General features: G+C 33.7%; 1 protein-coding gene and 2 non-coding genes across 7 annotated transcripts in view; all 3 read right to left on the bottom strand.

Moving 5' to 3' along the window:
- LOC141707116 (tRNase Z TRZ2, chloroplastic-like) overlaps nt 1–10,587 on the bottom strand; it is a 40,393-nt gene extending 29,806 nt beyond the window's left edge. The window contains exons 1-6 of one of the 5 annotated variants that reach the window (XM_074510111.1): nt 10,063–10,587; nt 9,163–9,241; nt 7,377–7,539; nt 7,157–7,234; nt 6,594–6,688; nt 5,497–5,610 (exon numbers count right to left, since the gene is read on the bottom strand). In XM_074510111.1, coding sequence (XP_074366212.1) covers nt 7,215–7,234; nt 7,377–7,539; nt 9,163–9,219 — 240 coding nt within the window. In that variant the 5' untranslated portion in view covers nt 9,220–9,241; nt 10,063–10,587 and the 3' untranslated portion in view covers nt 5,497–5,610; nt 6,594–6,688; nt 7,157–7,214. The other 4 variants (XM_074510114.1, XM_074510112.1, XM_074510110.1 and 1 more) reach the window with 4 other exon arrangements.
- On the bottom strand, nt 6,873–6,944 carry TRNAQ-UUG (transfer RNA glutamine (anticodon UUG)). The gene has a single exon. It is a non-coding gene; the product is annotated as a tRNA-Gln (tRNA).
- On the bottom strand, nt 8,892–8,963 carry TRNAQ-UUG (transfer RNA glutamine (anticodon UUG)). Its single transcript has one exon. It is a non-coding gene; the product is annotated as a tRNA-Gln (tRNA).
- Nucleotides 10,588–23,846: the final 13,259 nt, after the last annotated feature.

Raw genomic sequence — 23,846 nt, 5'->3', positions numbered from 1 at the left:
GCCTCGTTTCCTTTTTGCTGATATTTGAATCTCAAATGACCTTCTCCATGCCCTATAGTCTCCTGCACCTTGAAGTTTTGACACACTTATGGACGTAGGTCCATCTGGAGGGTGCAAGAGTACGGGGTTTTGTAGATCTGTGAATGACAGCCTGTTTGTAGCCATGAGTAGATCTGAAAACACTAAGCCAAAGATTGCTTCTTTTCAGGATCTGAAGACGACAACTCGACCACAGAACAACAAGCTTTAAACGTCTCACTATTAAAACACTTCTTTCTAATCTAGTCTTTCAAATGCAGGCTCTGATACCATATAAACTTTTAAAGAGATGCAAAAGAAAGCTATGTAGAAGAATATAATAATGAGAGGATGAGAAGATAACAAACTCCAGACAATACTGAAATGTTCACATCAAAGGACTACCCCCATACCTGCAGTCCTTATATTGCATACATTGTCATTACTCTAACGGACTCTAAACAAAGACAAGAATACCCTTAATTACTAGCTGGACTCTCTACTGCAATAAAACACATTATCACTACAGGCCATAATACACAGCTCATGTTTAAGACAGTGAAGTTGGCTTATTATGAAAAGCAACTAACTATGCTGATAAACTCCATGCTGGTTCATTACGAATGTACCATTTGGTCCCAGAATGGGACATGTGGAAGCTTATGGAGCGCATTCAGAAAATTCTCGGAGATCACAAGTGGTGGGAACTCGGAAAGCATTCTCAGAAGACGAACTGGCCATGCTTCTGAGAGGCCTCAATGTTCGAGAAGAAGAGCCTGACGTGCTCGACGATGACAAGACGGTGTTCTTGACATTCTCTCGGGTTTACCACTGGACCGAACCTGAGATTTGGGGCTTCTTAACTCGGTACGTATAAATCTGATTCATTTAATCATGAATAATTTTCTATAAATTATGTATACATGTTTAAATGTTTGCATCTTCTATACTGTTAACAGGAGATTCGGGAACTTTATAAAGTCCATCCATATGGAAGAAGTTGAAGAGGGGGTGCAACCACTGTATGCACGCATGGTTGCTCAAAATCCCTCCGTTCTTCCATTCATATGCGGATCGAATCTGAATCTGAAAACCAAATATGTTATCAACGGAAAACATGTATGGGCCAAGAAGTACCTGAGGCGGCGGCATACACCACCTCCGAGATTATCCCAGTACCGCTGATCCACACCACCACCAAGTCCCTGAACCCTATCTGCTTTCCATATGAACCACCACAAATGTTTTGATGTATCATAAACAATCCTCTTTTTTCTACTCAAATTGTGAGACAAATTTTTAAGTACAAATAGTGTTTAGGATGATAGTAAGCATGATGTATGAGAGGAGGCTCAAAAAAATTAGCGATGAACTTGGTAGGAGGAGATTACAAACTCGCAGAAAAATTGAAAGCTATGAGCTTGATGGGGGACGGATATAAAAAAGTGTGATATATATAGAGGGAGGGAGGCAGGAGGGAGTGTACGTTTTAAGAGAAATTATAAATGAGAATAACATGGGTAATATATAGGAGTAACTTGCATAACGTTTCTTTTCTTTTCGAAGACGAAAATTAATCAACGGCTAGGATCATGACCCCTTGCAACTTTCACACGGATCATTAATGTGGACCGCATGATATGCAATTTCAATGAACGAATCAGATAAGATGCAAAAGCGATCCGTGCAAAATAATTTTGACCAATAAAAGCCTAACACAAGGATCGCCAATTGGACTGCACAATATACACTTTAAGTGAATGACTTATATACGAAGTTAGCGCGATCCGCACTAAATGATTTTGACTAACATGAACCACATGATATGCACTTTAAACGAACAGCTTAGATAGTATATTATGACTTGACTTTGACTAACATTTTTTTTGTTCATAATATTTTTGTACCAAATAATGAGTATTAAAAGTATTAATATATGATATGTCTAAGGTTTTATCTTGCAACCAATCTATTTATTTGATGCTAAAGTTAATTTTTTAAATTTGTAATTTTAAATAGTCTTAATAAATAAGATTTTATTTAATAAATTATATTTAACACATCTGATGAACATAACATGTAATTACGTGGGTGAATGAAAACCTATATTAAAATTGTAATAAAATATATTACACTTTGAATTTTGTTTTAAATATGATTCTGAATTAAATTCAATAATGGTCTTCTGTGTTATTTTTATAGTAATGTAATCGTTTAAGTTTGCCACCTCCTTGTCTATCTAGCAGCTTCCTGATTACTTGAAATAATTTGAAATATTTATTTTATTGGAATAAAAATAAATATATAGTTGCCCTCCAACTAGAATCCAAAACTTTCGCAATAATTTACAATATAAATTTGTATGTCACTATGGTTAACTTACATACTGAGACTAACAAAATAAATGAAGAGAAGTATAGAACATAATTTCTCGAAAAAATGAAGTATGAAACATAACGATTAGTTTGTTAGTGGAAAAGACATTGGTCACCATGAAGCGTGATGAGATTCGGGGTGAGCGAGGATCGAACCCAGGATCTGGGACGACAGATGATAAACTCTTAACCACTTGAGTTATCCAACCGTGCTCCGTTTCAATGTTGCTTATATTAAAAATCTGTTATTATGTAATATAAGTTGGGCTTGTGCTTTTAGAAGTTCATTGTAATAAAATTCTACTTGAATTCAAATTTTATCGTGGTATTGGAACTCGATTTAAGAAGGGGTCACGAGTTACAATCCTCTTACTTCCATTTAAATAATTTAAATTTTTACTTTTCGGTTCGATCTACTATATGCAACATTATAAAAAGCGGGAATCAGGCTGAATAGGTGGCGGCAATGTATAGAGATTAATCGGGTAATTGGGGATTAATTGGAATGATTAATAGTGTCATTAACCGAAACTAATTTCATATGGTTTTTATATATAACTATATTATATATGTAATTATTGGGTCTCTATCCACAACCATAGTTGGATAGGGACCCTTACAACCAACAAATCAGGACCGTTGAAGCGGTAAACGGAAGGCTGAGATCCGCTACTGCCGTTATGTTTTATTGCGGAGGCCGCGATGAAACATTGCAGCAGTGGCCCACATACACAATTTCCCTTTTTACCCTTTTTCTATATTAATTCATTTATCAATACTTTTTTATCCGCATAAATATTAATTTAATAAGATATTATTCTTAATATTTTTGATTAAAGATTGTATATTAAAAAATACTATAAAATATTTTTATAATATTATTAAATAATAAAATATTATATTTAATATTTAATATTTAATATTTTAAAAGTATTGAAACATTAAAATGAAATTAATATATTCAAATATTTAATAATAAATATTAAAATAATAAATGAAAATATTTTGATATTTAAATATTTTAATTATTCAATATTTTTAATAATATTAGGTCGGTCAATTTTTACTGCCGCAATGAAACAATGCGGTGGGTTGGTCAAACTTCTCAACGTTTGACCAGTCAATTTTTATTAATATTGGCACAAAAATTGATATTGATTACAATATTTTTTAAATTTCATCCTTTATGTTAATAATGGAAAACGTATTTGTTTTTTTTCTTTAAAATTAGAAAATTTATCCATAAAAATATTAAAAAATAGTTGACTTTTTATATTTTATTTAATATGTGAAATTTTAATTTCAAAATATAAATGTTCACAAGAGTACCTTAATTAAAAAATGTAACTATTTTCCATAATCTAGTGAATATTTGGCACAATAGTTGACTCAGATGATATTTCTTGACATGTAAGTTATAAAATACAAATTTTGACGATCCAATTATACGGATGTTAATATATAATTATTCTAATCATATCAAAAAATTATAATATTTTTTAAATTTCATCCTTTATATTAATATTAATTCATAATGACCATATAATAATTCAATATAATAATATAAAATATGAATATTTTATAATATTAAATTCTAGTTTGGGATGAATTTAATATGAATATTTTAAAATATTCATATTTTATATCATTATATTGAATTATTACATGATGAGTATGATTTATTATTAAATTAGTATTTAATATTAAAATCTTTAGATATTCATATTTAATATTATTATTAATATTTAATATTTGAAACTACATGAAAATTGAATAAACCCTCCCCTCCTGCCGCAATGTTTCATTGCCGTTGTAGAGACCTGCAATGAAACATTATCCCCTCCCGCAATGCAACCTGCAATGAAACATTGTCCCCTCCCGCAATGTTTCATTGCGGCGGCGGGTTGGCTGTCACTCCCCCATCCAACGTTGGCTCCTGATTGGAACTCATTATACATTGTCATACATTTTTACAAATATATTTAAAATCTTTAGGATTATTGAAGTAAATATAATTTCTAAAATCAAACATTGAATTGGGGTCAATTTAAGAGCAAAAATGAAGAAAGTTCATGATTTAACTGTCTAAAATAATAATTATGTATACGAAAATAACATTTTTCTTAATTTTTATTCAATTTTCTACTCTATTAATTTCTTACTATTTTTTACGTATTTTTCAATTTTTATCAATTAGGACGAATTTTTACCGACTAATCCGATTTTTTGCCGATTCTTGACTGATTTTTGTAAAAAAGGATTTTGATCCGATTTTAGTATAATTGAGTCGATTAGGCACCGTTTAGAGATTAATCGGCAATTATTCATTCATAGCCACTTTTAGAACACTGATTGTTGTTGGTCTCTACAATCGTACAAAAGTATATGATTCGTTTAAGATCTTCCTCTACCTAGATGTAGTAGCATGAACAGATATGAGTCACCAACAAGTTCTTTATTTTTCTAAATTAGCAACAAGGTTATCTTTGTATCTATTTAGCATGGGCCATGATCTGCATTTCAGAAGGTACTTCAGAAACTGAAAAGTTATTTAGAAGGTATGAGCTGAAAATCTAAGAAGGTGCTAGAAATTGTTTGCTTAAGAAATATCCTACAGAAATCTCTGCAAAAAAATCTAAAGGGGGGAGTATCTCTCTTTTATCTTTCCAGAAGAATTTTTTAACATCTATTTCCACTTATATATGTAGTCCTGTCTCAAAGCCCAATATTCACAAAATATGAAGTACCTCAAATATACGAGTATGACTAGGCTCAACGCTGTATAATCTTAATTTAAGACATTCGCCCATCAACATTCGAATTGACATGTAAGAGAATAACAGCTTGAAGACGGATATTTATTTGATAACGTTTTTATTTAAAGCATTATAATGCTGGAAGTTCGAACATGGGAACGGTGTCATGCTTATAGTTACCTCTCTTCTTTAGTTCTACATAATGTTCAAAATTCAACACTCAGCCAACGGTAGACAGCTAAGAGAGGACTGTTTCAGATACTTCTTTTCAATGCAGACTCCAAATAAATAATAGAGGTCAGGAGAGAGAGGAGGGGGGGGGGGGTCTGCAAGACATTAGATCCTACCTCGGTTACCAGAAAATTTGCTTTAATGCATTGGCAATTTGGCACTGCTATGAAGAAGTTTGATGTCGTATCTCTCATAAAAGACACCTCCAGAGACAAAATGGTATTCGTAATCTACGCAGAAAAAGAGTTTATCAATCATCAAAACCATCAGTTCTTCATTGATCAAAAACCTCAAATATCAAATTTCTTCAGTTTCTTGATTTGTTTACTATTCAGAAGTATGTATTGCTTTCTCAGCTTCTTCCTAACCAAGTAAATAACACAACCGTGTAAGAAAATTTTGAGAATCTTTTAGCAATATGGAGGGATAAATTTGTTAATTTGTAAAGTCACTGAATTAAATAGAACCAGCATGTACAGTCACTAAAATTACATAGATCCAACACGAAACTCCAAGAATCAATTATCCAATACACTTAGAGCATTTCCAACAAACTCTTCATATAGGCTCTTAAGTTAAAAAATAAAGAGTGATGCTAAAATTTGAGCTCCAAGCAACTCTTAGAGGCACTTTAAAAGCTTAAGAGCCTATTCTCTCCTCAATTTTAAGAGTCTCTAGCTAGCTCTTAACTAATATTTTATATTCCTTACGTCCCGTTTGATAGTTTACGTTCATTGTTTGCACGCATTTCGAAATTTCTATAAAGTATAGTTTCATAATATTTTTTTAATTTTATTTTTTTGAATAAAAGTTTAAACATAAAACTTTTATTCAGAAAAAAAACTTTAAAAATATTATGGAATTATACTTTAAACGAGTATTGAAAAGCGTGCCAAAAAGTAATGTAAAAAATTCAGTGGGACTGGGGGAGTAGTAAATTAGTAAGATATACTCTCTCTTTCCACTTTATTTTGTACTTCTATGACTTCAAGTTACTTTTAATAATATAAAATTGAATGAGGAGTGAATATTATTGTTGGAGATGAATGTACACTAAATTGCTAAGAGCTAATAATTTATATTATATTTAAGAGTGATCTTAAGAATCTGTAGTATAACACTCTCTGATTAACTGTTCATACAAAGCACTCCAAAACTAAAAAATTACCACGACATGATAAATGGTATGATGGCCTGATGGGTACACTAGTACCTGGCAGGTAGACGCAAGCAGTAAACATTTCACAATGAATGTCAGGCACCAACTTACTTTCTACTTCATGATTAAAAGATATGGAAAGTCACCACCTGAAAAAATCATGTTCCATAAAATCACATAAATGTAAATAGTAAATGTATCTGATATTTTATCTAGATAAACCAAAACCATTAAAAACTCTAATATTGCATAAAATTCATAATATGAGGCTAGTTTCTTAGCACTTAAAAACAAGGCTAGTCTCTTTTAAAGAGATTAACAAAAAAATGTAGAAGGTCCCACCGGGAGTCGAACCCAGGTCGCTGGATTCAAAGTCCAGAGTGCTAACCACTACACCATGGAACCATATGTGTCTACTTCTATAGTTAGGAACACATATAAGCATATAGGTAGACCTTAGATGAATTCAGCAATTTGGGAAGAGCATGGAATAAAGAAAAGGCATCCCCAATCCCCAAAAACCAGTAAGATTAGAGATTACAGAAACTTATTTTAAAAGAGACTACAAAAACCAGTAGTCATGAGTCAATCTTAAAAGCTGCTAACTGGAAATTTACCTGACTGGGAATCACGTGGTGAGTTTTAAATTGTCGTCCAACAAGGTCATTCCCCATATCATATGTTCCCCTGTGGCCCTGTGTATATAGTTTAGCAACATTCGTATAACAACTATTCAACTAATACAGAAGATTTATACAAAATAATTCCTCATTTCAGTAAAAAGTTTAATGCAAGTAGCCAGAGAGAATGCTAATAAAAGTTAAATAATTTACATACCTATATCATAACCGACCAACTCAAGCTTTAGTTCTATCTGAACAAAGACCCTATGTATATTAATCAACTTCTCCAAATCCTCTTTGGTGCAAGGAGGAACAAACACTTTCGGATGTTTAAACTTGTACAAGCCACGAGCTACTAAATACATTGGCAACCCACCCTATATCAACAAACAATATACATCTTACTAAGTATTCAAAGTACTAAATCTACACATAAAGGGAATACACAAATTTACCAATAAAAAAAATTGCAAAATGCTGGACCAAGATTATACTGTAACCATGCACGGGTATCTTATATCTCGAGCTAGGTCACCTAAAATGACACTCGTTAAGCAATGAACATTATAACCTACATAAAAAGGTTGTAGAAGAAGGCATGTTTCCACAAATACTAAATCTCTCCAAATTTATTGCTATTTATGCATATGCCAGCTGTCCTCACGTTCAGGAAACTCAATTTACAACCCAAGAAAAAAACAATTTTAAATTCAGAAACTTGATCATGTTGTCAGTGCTTGCACCAATTATCTCCTTCGATGGTAAGATAAACCTTATTGGATGTTTACGTAGCACAAAATCGTAGAATTAGAGAAGACCAATTATGATCAAAGTTAACCGTTTAAAAAAAGAAACCAACTCTTAAAACTCCAAGGGGGTTTACAATATCTTCCAAAACTTGCCTAGTCTTTCCTTAAATTTAATGTTTTTACATTAATTCCGAATGAGCCGTGCTCGGTATATGTTTTGATTGGATTTCTTGAAATTGTAAGGGCAATTGAATTGAAGCAGGTATGTAATGTACATGAAGTAAATAAAAGTGTGAAAGATGAACATACATAACAAACACACACAAGAAACAAAGAAGGAGCTTACAATATGGTCAAGCTCTAGCCTTTCTATACTTGTATTGTTCGTCTTCAGTTTCATTCAAGATTGATGATTAAAAAGACTGAGTGAGCCTTTTAAAGCTTGTATCCTTACAACCCCATCATGGGTTTGTGTGTTTTGATGTGTGTTTGTTTGGTTTTGGGGGAAAGCTTGTAAAGACACTCACAGGCTTTGCAAAAAAAATGTGGTTCGGGCAGCCCATTAGATTGCGATTATTTCTTTCTCAAAATAATTACTCTCCCAAAGGGAGTTCGGCACACGCATGCTAAGACTCTTTTAAAATATAATAAAATATAATTATTTATATTTATTTTAATTTTTTTTTAAATAAAAATAAAATATTCAAATTTCCATAAAAAAAATTGAAACAACCAGATTACATACAATTGATGCAAGGAGAGTTGCTTTAAAAAATAAAATATAAAACTGTACTTTATAATAATCTTAAAATACGTGTCAAGTATGAAAAAAAATGTAAAAATATGAGTGAGGCGGATGGAGTAGTATTTATTTTTATTTTGCTTCCCTCAAATATTGGGTGATCAAATATATGAGGCTAGTTCCTTAACACTTAAAAAAGGGTAGTCTCTTTTAAAAAGATTAGCAAAAACAATGTAGAAGGTCCCACCGGGAGTCGAACCCAGGTCGCTGGATTCAAAGTCCAGAGTGCTAACCACTACACCATGGAACCATATGTGGTTACTTCTATATTTAGGACCACCTATATGCATATAGGTAGACCTAAGATGAATTCATCAATTTTGGAAGAACATGGAATAGAGAAAAGGCATCCCCAACCCCCAAAAACCAGTGTGATTACAAATATTCTTTTGAAAAGAGACTACAAAAACCAGTAGTGTCAAACTAAAAGCTGCTTGATGAAAATTTACCTTACTGGGGATCACATGGCGAGTTTTAGATGGTCGTCCAACAAGGTCATTCCGCATTACATATGTTTCCCCTGTGGCCCTGTGTATATAGTTCAGCAACATTCACAAATCTCAATTATTCAACTTAAACAGAAGATTTATATCAAAAAAAAAATTCCTCATTTCAGTTAAAATTTTATTGCAGGCAGCCACAGAGGATACCAATAAAAATAATTAAAACTGCGAAATTCGATACTTTATTGATACCTTATTTTTCCAACCCTTTACAAGTAAGACAATTAGCCTATATTTATAGGGGGCCTTTAATGGGCTTTTTCCTTACAAATGGACCCCTATTGAGCTTTTTATTACAAACCCCTATTCTAAGCTTCTAATTTCCTATTTGAAGTCCTTATTTCCTTGGCCCAACATTTCCACAAATACTAAATCTCTCCAAATGTATTGCTATTTATGCATATGCCAGCTGTCCTCACTTTCAGGCAACTCAATTTACAACCCAAGAAAAAAACAATTTTAAAGTCAGAAACTTGATCATGTTGTCAGTGCTTGCACCAATCATCCCCTTCCATGGTAATATAAACGTTCATTGGATGTTTATGTCAGACAAAATCGTAGAACTACATGAATTATGATCAAACTTAACCGTTTGATAAAAGAAACGAACCCTTAAAACTCCAAGGGGGTTTACAATATCTTCCAAAACTTGCCTAGTTTTTCCTAAAATTTTATATTTTTACATAAATTTCGAATGAGGCGTGCTTGGTATATGTTTGATTGGGTTTGTTGAAATTGTAAGGGGCAATTGAATTGAAGCACGTATGTAATGTACATGAAGTAAATAAAAGTGTGAAAGATAAACATACATAACAAACACACACAAGAAACAAAGAAGGAGCTTACAATATGGTCAAGCTCTAGCCTTTCTATACTTGTAGTGCTCGTCTTCAATTTCATTCAAGATTGATGATTAAAAGACTGAGTGAGCCTTTTAAAGCTTGTAGCTTTACAACCCCCTTATCACTGTTTTTTGTGTTTTGATGATTTTGTTTGGTTTTGGGGGAAAGTTTGAATTGGGTTGTGGAATTTGAGGTTTGACTCTATAAAGGTGAGATCTTGTGAGGGTGTAAACACTCGCATACCTCTTTGACAAGATTCGAACATTCGACCCTTTCTATAAAAGGAAAGAGGGAGATACGGCTAGATCAAGAGACGATTAATAGGGCTTTGCAGAGTTGTGGTAAACAAGAAGAAGGGGTTTTTTTTTTTTGCCAGAAGAAGGGGTTTAAGTAAACATGTTTGTATTGTATAATTGTGTGTGTGTATACATGATCTTGAATGTACAGAGGATGAGGGTTTTGTGGGAGGTTTTGGAAGTCGAGTAATCCTGTCTGTGGTCGTGAATCTTTTGAGCAACAGCTCCTTCAAAATGAGAACTTAAACATCATAATCTTAGGTCAGGATAATTTAATTATTTTGTACAATTTTAAGTTTTATTCATAACTATTGTAAATTTATACTCCATAATGGATTGCTTACTGTCTCTGTTATAGAAATCGGCCTATTTTTCAAAAATCGCCGATAAATCGCTCAAAAATCGGTTAAAAATATTTATCCGATTTGACCGATTTCGGATAAATCGCCGATAAATCATCCGATTTTTTAAAAATCATCCGATAAATCGTAAATCGATACCTCAACCGTATATGTCCGATTTCCGAAATCTGTAACACTGCTTACAGTTACTATTTTGAGTCATCACGCTCATTTCTTTACATTACCCAAAATAATAAGAAATTTAATATTATAAAATTATTGTACTGAACTTAATTATCTGACAGATTCTGTAATCTAGACTTAATGAAAACATAATCCTATTTTATAACTAAACTAATCACACCCACCAACTCCTTATTTTATTTCACCCACACTCAATCGACCATATCTGCTTCATCTCTTTTATTCCTCAAGAACCCTAAATTAAAAATCTTTAATTTCATTTCAATGGAGTCTCCCCTATTTTTGATTCAGATTCTAAAATCGAATCATCTCCGTCATCGTTAGTCTCTACAATCGGAGATATTGTGGATTTGTATGATATGATTTTCGAAGATACTCCAGAAAGGGTGAATAATCATGGAATTAAAGAGGAGGCAAGTAATTAAGAATGAAGAAGGTTAAAGTTTGATAAGCCAATCGGCGTATTTCAGATTTCTAATTTTGTCGGGGACGGTTTGGAAAAGGTGAAGAAGCGTGTTGTTGAACAAGACCCGGTTAACTTCAAAGCAAAGAAGTTGAGGATTGATGACGTAAATGGCTTATTCCCGAATTCTGAAGTTATCGAGGACGGTTCGGAAAAGGTGAAGAGGGATGTTGTTGAACAGGAGCCAATCAATTTAGAAGCAGATTGGGTGAAGTTTGATGACCCAACTGGACTGTTGCATGATTTTCTTCCCAGGTTTTTCAAAAAGGACTCGTATGATTATTAATCTTCTTTTTCTTGTCCTTCTTGTAATCACCCTGACCATTAATCGTATCCCCGTTATTAGTATTACAGTCAGTTTCTCATATCCATTGTTCAATCCGACTTGAAAGTCGACATATAATTGATTTTATAATTCTCTTGTTATTGGTATCAATTAGTACACTTTTTCTACTTTTCAGTATTACAAAAATCCTCGAATTAGGGAATTTTTATGAGGTTATTCATTGTTGACACCTAAGTTTATATTGTTATTTTTTGCATAACCGGTCTTCCTTAAATCATGTCCTACATATGCCATCAAAACTTGAAGGATATGATCTTGTCATTAGTCCAATGTTCTAGTTTATCTGTTTGCATGATCTTGATAATCGAGTTTTACAAAAAACTGAAGCAAAAAACTGCACTACAGGAGAAGCAAAGTCTACATTATACACTTAATTAACAAAAAAAATATCTACAATATACATATGTTTTTTTCTAGAAACTTTATTTTGGTCATATTGTTAATATAGGAGGTTATTCAGGTTACTGATTGTTAAATGTGTTAGCAAACTTTGCAAATTAATATTATGATGATCTCTTTTTCTTTTTTGTGATGTGGAATGGTCAGGTTCTCTTGTTTAGCTAATGGTTGTCTTCTTGTGTTTTAATTGTGTGTGTGTGTGTGCTTATCATGTTTTTACATGCTTTCTGTATTATAAACATAAGTTATGCCTTGAATATGCCTTAATATTACAATAAGCAAAAACATGCAAAATACAGATTAAGCAAAAACATCAGATTACATATGTCAAAAACATGACTGTCTATTGGTTGTAAAATTCTTACATTAGATTACATAAGGCAAAAACATGAGTTAATTGAGATCCTAAATTGACTGTTTATTGGTTGTTTTATCCAGAGCTTTTTCCACAATATCCAATGGAGCATTCAAAACAGTTGGTAACTGTCCAAGACGTTCCAGCTTTCCCTTTCCTATGTGAAGGATTTTATAATAATTGTTACCATTATGCTTGAGTATCTCTGTCATACAACTCATTAGTGATAACCATACACAATTTAAAGTTGAATCAGTGACTTCTTCATAGGCTTTGTTCACTGCATCAACTAACTGACAAACCGTTTTATGAGCCTTTTCGTGTTGTAGCCCTTGTATAATTCTAAAGAAGCCTCGATCATTGATATTGAGATCCGGAGAATTTGACAGTTGATTAGCTAGCGTAATATTAAATCCATCAGATTGTGCAACAACAACAAAATCTAAGTCATTGTTGTTGATGTGAGGCCTTGCGTTATCTTGTTGGATGACAATATATTTATCACAACCGGATGGCCATTTAGCCTTAATAGACGGGATAATTTTTTCAAGTAAACATGTCTTTATCACAACTTTAGTGATACTTTCGACAGGCTTAACTTCTAAAACACCCATGGCCCTGTTTTTACTTGCTCTAACTGCCGGTTCCTCAATTGTGAAGGGAAATACCCCTATTTTCCCATCAAAAGTACCAGTACCATCTTCATCATACCTAGGTCTAGCAATAGCACTCATAAACATTATTTTGGTAATAAATCTCTTTGATTTGGAGGTTCTATGTGGTTTCGTTTCATCCGGCAGCAAGTAGTACTTTTGTGATGTTCTCGTCATATAAAACCATTTTTCGTCTATATGAATTATAGAAAACATGCTTACATAGGTTGGATTTGTGTGTAGTGTTGATCTTTCGATATGGGTTAAGACAAACTTCACCATTGCCTCCATATTTAGAAGTGTTAAATAGGGTTTTAAAGCATTTAAATGCGATTTGATTTTTCCTTTCTGAATCAGCCTATGGACTGTAGATATAGGTGCACCAAGTTGACAAGAAAGTGTTCTAATATTTGTTCTTAAATGCAGAGGAAATGATCGTACCTTTTCTAAATCCACTATATATCCACAATCAATAAAAAATGGTGAAGTTCCTAATCAAATCGCATTTAAATGCTTTAAAACCCTATTTAACACTTCTAAATATGGACTGTAGATATAGGTGCACCAAGTTGACAAGAAAGTGTTCTAATATTTGTTCTTAAATGCAGAGGAAATGATCGTACCTTTTCTAAATCCACTATATATCCACGGCACATACCTTTATACTTTCTCTGGACATTAGGAACTTCACCATTTTTTATTGATTGTAAAACCACTCTCCAAATCTTTGAAATTGTCACTTTGCTCACTGCATATTCAGAGGCAAGAGTTTTGATGATTCCTTTTTTGAGCTTCTGTTTGTTGTAATTTATTGATAGTACTTGAGCAATTTGATTCCTTCTGCATTTGACAATCTCTTTCCTTTTGCAGTGCCCATGACTGAACCTGAAATTAAAGCAACACTTGTATCTCCTGGATATTCTCCTGTATTTGGAAATGTAGCTTCCATTTTGTACCTTGGCAGATGGAGTGTATTTATATGTATATTTTGAGAACATAGTTTGTCATGTGTCAGCTTCAACTGTATTTATAGTATCTCTGCTTTTGCTTTTGGAGCCAAATTTAGGTGAGCCAAAATGTACTGTAATTTGGGCGGGGTACTTTTCCCCATCTGCTAATTACTGTGTACTTTAATATTAAACTAATGCTTAACTACTACCTCTATCACTTATTTTAATGATTGTATGCACTGTCTTGTTCTCCGTGCCCACTGGCTATGTAAATAAACCAGTGGGACGGAGGGAGTATAAATTATCCAGAAATATTTTATGTTACTAGTTTTTTGTTAATATTATTTCAAAAAAAAAAATTCATCTTCAACTTGTTTTTTACCTTGATAATCTATTACTCGTTAAATTTAACGGTTTGTCTTAATCTACATAACGTTATACTATTTTTCCATATAAATGGAGAAGTTATTTTTTTTCAATAAAATCAAACTTGCATTAATAAATCATCATATTATGCTCCAAAGCACGCATAAGAAATATAGCTCCGTCATAGAACAAGTAACATGTGTAGGGCTGTTCACGAAACTATATGACCTAAACTATCATGAATATGCAAACTATATGGACTCACACACAAACATATTCCTTAACTATCACCCCCAAACTTAAAATATTCACTGTCCTCAGTGAAGGTAATAGTAAGGAATCATGCATATTATTGTATATATGTTGTGTACTTGATGATTTCATTAACAAAATACCTTGGTAGATTTTACTTAGTGAAAAATGTAGTACTCGACGGATAAGGATTATTGTCCCGACGGATGACTCAATATAGTCCCGATGGATGATGATTTATTATCCATCGAGTGAGTAGCTTATGTAACAATAAGTTTGTAGCACATTTCTGCATACACATTGTTTAGATTCTGTAAGTAGTACTCAAGTCATGTTGACTTTAACTAGATATGCAGAATAGGTTGATTAATTGTACATAGATGATGTCTTGTAATCCTGCATAAATGAAATGAAGTCAAGTGCCAGATTGCTACCCGACGGATAAACAACAATGTCATTCGACGGATGATCAACAAGACAACCTGACGGATGATCATGAACTCGATGGATGATCATGAACCCGACGGATAAAGAATTCAAACATCTGTTGACAGTGACAACACAGTCACATGCGTCGAGTGTATGCAAATGGAATGTGGAAGCCTATTCAACTGGGTTTTAGAGAACAAAGAAGCATTGCCATTTCCATGCTATTATGAAGATATTCAAAGATGCTGGAATAGAGTAATGAAGTAGCATAGTATTAAACTTGATAGTTTTTGTTTTATTATCTTGTCATATTGCTTTTGTAATCTTGGTGATATATAAACCAAGAAGCAGCAAATAGAATAACTAACTAAGCAACCAAGAGAGAAACATTTGTAATCTGTATTCTCAATATTTCTCTGTATTCTTAGTTGTTCATTTGTAAGCAGTTGTGAGCTAATTGGTACACAGAGTTCTCTTGATATATTATATATATCTCTGGTGGATACATTCAAATCCACCAGAAAGTTTTTAAAGACTTGTGTTTTTAATTACTTGTGTTTTGATTCATTTCAAGTTATTAGTTCGCACTCTGCAAATCAATTCACACTGATATATATATTTTAAGTTAGAACAATTTTATTTGTAAAAATGTTTCAAGAATTCCATTCAACCCCCCTTCTGTAATTCTTATTGCATTGTTAAGGGACTAACAATTGGTATCAGAGCAAGCTCTTGATAAACAAAGAGTTTAAAGATCAACAAAACAGCAAGATGAACAAGAAGGATGTTGGAGTCAAGATTCATTTTCTGGATAAAGATAATTACCATCACTGGAAGGTAAAGATGCATCTTCATTTACTTTCTCAAGATGAGGCCTATATAGATTGCATGAAAGAGACCTTCATGTACCAATGAGATCTGCAACTGGAAATGAGCCATATATCCCCAAGTCAAGGCATGAATGGTCCGATCCTGATATTGAACAAGTCAGAAAAGATAAGAAGGCCATGAATATCCTGTTCAATGGAGTTGATGGTGATATGTTTGACAACATCATCAATTGCAAAACTGCCAAGGATGTTTGGGATATATTACAGATTATCTGTGATGGCACTGAGCAAGTTAGAGAAAACAAGATGCAGCTACTGATTCAGCAATATGAGCATTTTCATAGTGAAGAAAGTGAGACTCTCACTGACATCGTTAGTAGGTTTCAAAAACTACTAAATGCTCTGAAGCTGCATGGAAGGGTCTATTAGACAAAAGACTCTAATCTAAAATTCCTTAGATCTCTTCCAAAGGAATGGAAACCAATGACAGTCTCATTAAGAAACTCTCAAGATTATAAGGAGTTTACTTTGGTGATTGTATGGCATCCTGAAGACTTATGAGCTTGAAATAGAGCAAGATGAGAGGATGGAGAGAGGAAAGAAGAAAGGAGGATCCATTGCACTAGTTGCCGAGTTAGAAAAAGAGAAGGAGATGAAGATGGAAGCTGTTGAATCAACTTCAAAGGTCTGTGAAAACAAGGGCAAGGGGCTGGTAGCAGAAAATGAAGATTCTTTGAGCCAAGATGACATGGAATATATTGATGAGCATCTAGCATTTCTTTCCAAAAGATTTTCCAAGCTCAAGTTCAAGAAGAACTTTGGAGCAGCCAAGCCAAATAGAAACATGGTGGATAAATCAAAATTCAAGTGTTTCAAATGTGGCTTGGCAGGGCACTTTTCCAGTGAGTGTAGAAAGTCAGATTCCAATAAAAAGAAGTTTGAGCCTGTGGATTATAAACAGAAATACGTTGAGTTACTCTTCTTTAGTTAGTTGTTTAATACCCTAGTGTGTGATGATTGTATGATATCTAGCATAGGTTGCGCTTATTCATCTTATATGCGTCGCGAACATATAAGATAGTCTGTTAATCTTTTGTGAAGCGACGGTGGATCTTGAGGTTTAGAACTTGCCATGCTAGCATAGGTTCATGTGTGTGTATGCATGATTAGTAGGTAACTCTAACCGTTTTACTTGCCCTGGGTAATCATAAAGAATAACTTGTGCTTAAATCGTTATGTTGTCAAATTCTGTAGACATATAGGGTCTCAACATAATTGATGCATATTCAACTTCTATCTTAATTATGGTTGTTTGGTATAATGGTATTGGTACAACGAAAGTTGGCTTTTATCAGTTTCGTGTTGTTCGATTAATATCATCATCGTTACATGCTAAGGGTAATAACAATAATTATTAAAGGAAGTAGTAATGAAGTTATGATCTCATGTATGTTTAATATTGTTAATTCAAGTGTCAATTAAGTGTTTAATTTTCATAGTTAATTATAGTTAATAATTAGTTAATCAAATCTAAGTGTTATTGTCTTGACATTGAGAAGTAATCATACATTGGTGAGTAAGTGTTAATTGAACATAATTAGTCTGAGTCTCTGTGGGAACAAACTAGAAATTATTCTATATTACTTGCGAACGCGTATACTTGCGTGAATTATTAGCGCGCGTTTTGTGCCTAACAAGTTTTTGGCGCCGCTGCCGGGGACTCGGCGTATTTGTTTAGTTTATATACTTACCATCAGTGGTCATTAGGACTGTAACACCCCAAAATCCGGGGTCGGGGATCCGGGTTGTCACGAGTTCCATTTCCCTTAATAACACTGAATCTTAATAAACAATCAACTACTCTGTATTGTGACCCCACAATAAACACACACACCACAAGTTATAGTCTCAGAGATGAATATCCAAAAATAACACGATTCATTTTATTCCACAATTATATGCCATTACACCTTAAAAGGGTTTCTGAATAAATTTACATTTCTTTGCCATTATTACAATTCATAAAGATACATAAGTCTGGTGCATCAAAAGTTGAAATCCTAGCCTATTGGTAGTTCCTACCTCAACTACAGCGACATCAACACCTATAGGAAACTGCGGAACGTTTCCTATCCGCTCACGAATTGGGAGCTTGGTCCTGTTTATCTTGTCTATCTGATGTTGTGTGATGAAAGAAGAAAGCAAGGGTGAGCAATAAGCCCACCAAAATAATATGTATAATGATTTACAATATGTGAGCATTCTCATAGTACTCATGAAAGTCTTGGTCAAGTAAAAATGAACCAAGTTTGATACCTTACCGCGACCAAGTCGCAAAATATTCAGTATATATGTATATATACTTTTCAAAATCTTGGAAGTCCTCTTCCATGCATAATATACACAGAGTTCCAGTTTATAACTGTATAAAAATATCGTTGCAAGGTGATCTCATATATCTAACCTTGTCTCAACATTTTTCTGAAAATCTTTGTCATGCATAAGATAATCATTAACTAGATATAAGTTGAAAAGAAGAAGTTACAAGATACTCCAATATACTTATATCTTTTCCGAATACTACTTGAACTACCACCGTTCAAGGTATAATCAGTTTCAAAAGTTCATCACATAGATGAGACTACAAGAAAAGACTTGGATAGATTCAATCTTTGAAATATCATTATAAATAATGAAGTTACGAGATACTTCATTAAGTCCCGATATATATATACACCTATATATATACATTGCATACACTCCTTTGAAAACCTCTGTTATGAAAATTATAAACAGAGTTGCAATATCAAATGAATTTGGAAAGGAGAAAACCTTGGCATAAACCTGATATCTTGCTGATCAGGCAAAGATACCAATAAGTAACATTTTCTACTAGTAGATGGACAAATTCCCCACTGGTCATCACCCTGGCCGCATTAGGACCTATGTTGGACTGCCCCTCAGCCACTTACGCATTGATGGACTCCCACTGAGCCACTTACACTTTCATGGACGCCCGGTGAGCCTATGTTGCTTAAGCCGGCTCAAATAGATGAACTTACTTCCCGAACGATGGGCAAGTAATCAAGATGTTTTTTCAAAACAGCAACCTCGTTGCGAATGTAAAATACACCACTGAGCCGGATCCCTCAGGTTTTGAGCGAGTATTTAAATCCCCTTCGAAAGGAAGATCTTAAATAAAAAAATGAGTTTTGGGATCCGCTCTAACTTTTAAAAATCATTTTGAAGACTCGAAAACATTTTTTAAGAATATTTGGAGTAATGCTGATTTAATGAAGTAAATTAGTCCCGATATATTAGAAAATATCTGAATATTATTATTTAAATAATATTTCCATAAAGGATAATCTCTATAAAAATAATTGAAGTAGAAGTTTTAAAACTCATTCTTGAAATGAATAATAAATAACCAAAGATATACTTATACGAAAGTACGATCTTTATTTGAATAATCGAAAATAAGTTTGATTATCGAAATATTATTCTTTAATAAAATAAAGAATATTATTTAGTAAATAAGCGGACTCATAAGTCCTCGAATGAATATTCAAAATAATATTTATTAAATAGAATAAACAGAGTTATAAGTCCTCGAATGAATATTCAAGATAATATTCATTAAATAAAATAAACCGAGTCATAAGTCCTCGAATAATTATTCAAAGTAATATTAATATTCATTAATAAAAATAAAGTTATCGAATAAACCTTATTCGATTAATAGTTTTGAAAACTATATATATATATAATATATATATATAACATACTCGGGAACATCGACTCCCGGTTTTAGAAAATGTTCGCCCTTGGGTCCCCTATACTAAGGGTATACGCAACTACTGCTTATCTCTAGCATAGATATTATGCAATTATAAGCATTGGAATCAACAGATAGATATCAAGATTACGAAACAGACATGCATATAAACCATATCAGCATGCTCCAATATATCGCAAGATTTGCTAATAACAATCATGCACTTATCACAAGATAATGCATATGCATATATACATCACAACAACAGTATAACGGGTAGAAAACTTGCCTGAGTGCTCCGGGGTAGACTTAAGCTTAGAGTGGGTCCGGTAACCTAAGAACAACAACATAAGCCGGAATTAAACCAGGGTCACTTAAGAAACTAGACTTTAACCAATTGAACCCTAATGTTTGCTTATGGTCATTTCTACGCTTAACAAATCACATAAGTCGTTCGAGTACCCTCAGCTCCACCATTTTTAATAAATTAACCATTATGAATTTTAAAGCGAAGCTCTCGCGAATACCCTACCAACTGCCTAGTCCACTTTACATAATTGTTTCATACTCCAATTAGTCATTTAAGGGCCTTAACCAAGGTTTCAAAGTAAGGCGATGGGTAATGGTTCATTCGCGAAATGCCGTTACTTAAAACGGCCGTTTCTCCTAAACCGTACATCGGATTCAAGCGAACCACATATCAAAATGAAGCTCGTAACATGAACTATCTAAAAATGGCAAATATTAGAATCTTTCAGTGAGTTCATGGGTCCTAAAGTTAAGAACAGAACAGTTATGGAAAATCGGGCATTATGACGTATATGTTTACGCGATTTCCAATTTAATTAACACTCTAAATTATCATCAATTCACTCACAACCACCAATACAACAATATTCAACCATCATACTACAAACTCAGTCCCCAACTCCATGTTTTACCAATTTATCCAACCAATCAAAGACCCAATATTCAAAACCAATACAAATCCACCAAAACTACTTATAATCAAAGATCAAGCCTTAATACTAACAATGCTTTAATAAAACTTAATGGAATCTTAAAATCAAAGCTAGGGTTTGAAGTTGATACCTTCCTTGGTAGGTGTTAAGTTGCTAGGAAGACTTAGGGAGCCTTAATCTAACCTCCTACAAGCTTGATCTTTCCAAAAAAATCAAGAACACAAAGTTAGGTTTTGAAGTTTCTAAAAGTCTGATTTAAAGAACTGTAAAAATGAGGTCTTACCATACTTATTTGGACGAGACTTGTGAACAAGAGTTTTAGGCCATCTCAATACCTTTCCAACGAGCTATAGAACAAAATATTTGAGTGAGTATTGAAGGAGATATGGTAGTTTTAAGTTTCTGCTCTGGTTTTGGCTGAGAGCAAGGGAAGAAAAGTGAAGTAAAAATATTTCTAGTTTGATTAAATGATTTGTGTGGTGTTTAGCTTGGTTACTTCCTTTTGTTGTTAATTAGATTGTTACCATGGTAAAAATTGTGTGGCTCACAATCAACCAACCAATCCCTCCATTTGTCATGCTTAGGTCATCAAGCTTAAGTCATCTTGTTACACTTGTCTTCTTCTTGTTGGTGTGATGACATCATCATCCATTAACCTCTTTGATTAACCCCTAATTACTTGGCTAATGACCGCTTATCTGTTATACGGTTCACTTAACTTTCGTTCTTATTTATCGTTTGAGGGATCATACCCGGGATCTTATTACTTGGGTTCCCTTAACCTTTCTCAATATATTATATTCCTTTTATGATCCTCTCTTATAATCCTTGAATTTAAATCCTTTTAATCATGTTACCTTATACTCAATTCTTTCTGTATCTGGTGGATTTTCGGGAAAAATCAAAGTGTTCGAATTTAGATTCTGACGATATTTACATACATTTATATATCATATAGAGTACTAATAAGATCTCAGAATATCAATAAAAGAACCCCTACATAGTGTGGCATGAAAAGTTTTCTTATTCAGCATAATCAGCAAAATCACTGGGTTATTACAGTCTCCCCTCCTTAAAAGGATTCCGTCCCGGAATCAGATAAAAATGAATAGGGATACTTTCTTAGCATTGCACTTTCTAACTCTCAAGTCAAAATTCCCACATTGTGGTTCTACCACAAACCCTGACTAGCATGATAACCCTTCTTCTAAACACTTGTCCATTTTTGATCTATAACCCTTCCTGGTTGCTCCATATAGGTTACGTCTGGTTGCATGTCTATGCGCTCATATGCCCCTATTTGTCTGGCATCCGGATTACACTTCCTTAACATTGATACATGGAACACGTTATGAACTTGCCAAGGTTCGGGGTAAGGCTAGCTCATATGCTATCTTCCCAATACGACTTAATATATCCAAGGGTCCAACAATTCGTGGGCTTAGCTTTCCTTTCTTTCCGAACCACATCCATCCTTTCCAAGGGAATACCTATAACAGCACTAGGTCCCCTACTTCCTATTCTTTGTCCTTTCGTGTCAAATCAACATACTTCTTATGTCTATCTTGGGCTACTACCAGCCGTCCTCTGATTAGATCTATTATATCCTTGGCCATTTGGACTACTGCGGGTCCGAGCATCTTGTGCTCTACAACTTCATCCTAACATAAGGGAGATCGACAGTGTCTTCCCTCAAGGATCTCATAAGGCGATACCTCGATTATCATAAGAAAACTCAATCCGCGTTAAGTGATCATTCCAAATTTCTTTTAAGTCTATTGTACAGACTCTCATTATCTCATCTAGATCTACAGCTTTTGCTTCTCAATACCCACTCTTTTCCAGTTCGTAATCGTTACTATCTTCTGTACCAAATTTTATACTGATTACACTTTTGCTCGTTAGCGTTCTATAACCTTTTAATAATCGCGTCAACCTTCGTATCACGAACGCGTTAGAATCGGAATACCACCATACTTGGTACCACTTCATCTCTAGCTTCCTCCATCTTCGAAAGCCTGGTCCTTCATATAGAAGTAAAAGAATTTATTGAGAGATCACTATGATCATGAACACTTGTTATATTGCATAGTTAGTACAGAAGGTGGCCAGCCTTTAGTACTTGACAAGCAATTAAACAATAGATGGTATCCTACTTGGCTTCTATCACACAGATAGATAGTCATTCGGCAATACCTCCCCTTCCGGAAGGGTTGATCTTCTCAGCTTATATGAAATGAAAAGGAGAGAAAAGAACGAATTGAAGAGAATTGTATATATATAAAATATACTGCCACAAAATATCTGGCTTGGAATCTACCTCTGAACCATAGAGGTTTATCATAGGAGAACAAAACATATACGTATATATATCAACATCAAGTATTATAGCATCGTATTTCACGTGTCTGAATATTTACTATTCCGTCCATCATTCTATGGACCCATGCTCTTGCTCGAGCTTATAAACAATCACCTTTGAACTCCCTCGACATCAAAAATAGAATCTGGGATTTCATTCTAGACGTCATCGTTATTAGAATTCTATGCTTGCATCGCAACCTTTCTCGTATAGTAATACGACTCCCTATTGATAAGAAGGAATAAGTATTCAATAGGTAGATAATCGACTTAATTAGCCTATCAATGATAACTTATACACCACCACGATCCGATTAGTGGTACTCACTCTCAACATCCATTCCAATACAACTCTCACGGTTGTAAGTAATCGGCTCATTACTCGCAGAATCATTCATGCATTACTATGGCCCACTGTTGACCTACTGCAGTCATTCGTTTTCCATGAAGTTTTAATAACTAACCATACGGAGTCCATTCATATCATATCGAATCCTCCTAAGGAGGTAACATAATCACCATTCATGATTCGTGAAGAACATTCCTGATCCTGACGTACATACATGACATGAAGCAGATAAAATTGCAGAAGAGTTTCAATCAAAGCAACGATAGCAGGCTAATACCATTATTAACCATATTTCTTTACTGGGAGACATGAAGCTCAAAGGTTCATTTAGTCCTTTCGTAACATGCTCCTGGCTTATCTCAAGATAGGACCTTCTAAGATAGAAAGCCCGCTCACGGCGATTACATGAATTAAATCTTTACCAAACTACTATTATGGTTGAGTACCGCACAAT

The sequence above is a fragment of the Apium graveolens genome, chromosome 2 (genome assembly GCF_009905375.1).
Source record: "Apium graveolens cultivar Ventura chromosome 2, ASM990537v1, whole genome shotgun sequence".
In the NCBI taxonomy this organism is placed as follows: domain Eukaryota; kingdom Viridiplantae; phylum Streptophyta; class Magnoliopsida; order Apiales; family Apiaceae; genus Apium; species Apium graveolens.
The sequence above is the reverse complement of the archived record's forward strand: the minus strand, read 5'-3'. Positions and strand labels throughout refer to the sequence as shown.